This window comes from Orycteropus afer, unplaced genomic scaffold (genome assembly GCF_000298275.1).
Source record: "Orycteropus afer afer isolate SDZICR_OR568_19922 unplaced genomic scaffold, OryAfe1.0 scaffold00095, whole genome shotgun sequence".
NCBI classification, from domain to species: domain Eukaryota; kingdom Metazoa; phylum Chordata; class Mammalia; order Tubulidentata; family Orycteropodidae; genus Orycteropus; species Orycteropus afer.
In genome coordinates, this window is record NW_006921682.1 from 6,508,649 (window position 1) to 6,510,156 (window position 1,508).

Sequence of the window (1,508 nt, forward strand, 5' to 3'; positions counted from 1 at the left end):
GGAAGGAAGGTTGGGCAATCTATTTCTGTAGTGATACCGCCTCAGAAACCCAAGGAGGGGTCACTATGAGTCAGGTCCAACTCGAAGGCATATAACAACAATAACTATTTGATTAAATTCACTTTTCTTTTTTAATTTTTTTTTTCAACTGTGTTTAGGTGCTAAATTGACTTTTCTTTCTTATTGTCCAAAGAAGATGGAGGTTAAGGTAAGGGTTGGAAAATATGTTACAAAATACTGCTTTCAATTTTGATAATAAATGGGTAAAACTGAACCATGTTTAACTCTAGAAAATTACATAAAATAAGTAAAAAATATCCATTGTAAATTAAACAAAAACATAGTAACTAAAAATACTGAATATATAAAAATAAAAACTTACAAATAAAAAGGAATACACAGGTATGGGGTAGAAATAAAAATCTATTTCAATAATGGAGAGCTTAACCATTATCCATATCCCAAGAAAAACTTAAAGTGACAAAAGAGGGAACATAGAGCACATAAAAATAAATTCATATATTATTTCTAAAATATTCTTTGGAGCTGACTTGACAGCACCTAACAACAACAACATAAAGATATAAATAAATATGAATCAGAAACCATAAATCTAAGTTGCATAATTGTTAGCAATCTCATTGTGCTAGGACCTCATTTAGAAGTAACAGTATTTTAGTTAAATAACACTTGGAAAGAACATGAAATAACTTTTCCATAATTTTAAATGTACCTTAAGCATCTCCATTTCTAAATCTTCATCACTTTCAATCACATAAGATATATCCTCTTCATTATCTTTGGAAGATAAATGCTTTAACAAAGAAAAGATTCAAACATTAATTTTCAGTGCAACTGATTCCATATCCTCTTTTCTACAAAAAAAAAAAAAAAATAGTTCCTATATACACTAAATATTTTTAGGAAACTTTTCCTTCTCTAACAGATAAATGTATAATATTTATACAGACAACAGACAAAGGTAGACAGATAGGTATGTAGACAGGCAGGCAGACAAAATAGACAAACAGACCTGAAATCAAAATCCCACACTCTAAATGAGATTTGTAATGTGAAAATTCAACTATGTTTAAACAATATTAAACTGGTTTTCCCTAACTTTTGAGTAGAAAGGCCCCTTTGTAATGTTGAAAAATTTCAATGTCAAAGCAAGGAACAGTAGGAATATTTTTTATCTACTGATTTTAAAAAGATTATAAGAAAGCTACTATGATTTTAATAATGCCTTTAAATAACTTAATATTTTACAAATAACATCTACATATATTTGAAAAACAGTATCAGATACGTTGTTTATTCCATTTAATGCCAATGTTTCGATTTGAAGAACATTCACAATTATTTGGCAATACCCAGGAATCAAGTAGCCAACAAGTTAGAAATCTACACAGAGGAAACTCACAAAAGAAATATAGTGGAAAACTCAAACAAAAATGCCTAATATTAAAATGGAAGTAGGGATAGGACGTACATATAGCCTTAATTAA

General features: G+C 28.6%; 1 protein-coding gene across 1 annotated transcript in view; it reads right to left on the minus strand.

The window, feature by feature from the left end:
- The window catches only part of WRN (WRN RecQ like helicase), a 273,170-nt gene that overhangs the window by 228,217 nt on the left and 43,445 nt on the right, over window positions 1-1,508 (minus strand). The window contains exon 9 of the mRNA XM_042781199.1: window positions 734-814. Within this exon, the coding sequence (XP_042637133.1) occupies window positions 734-814 (81 nt within the window). The remainder of the gene's footprint in view (window positions 1-733; window positions 815-1,508) is intronic.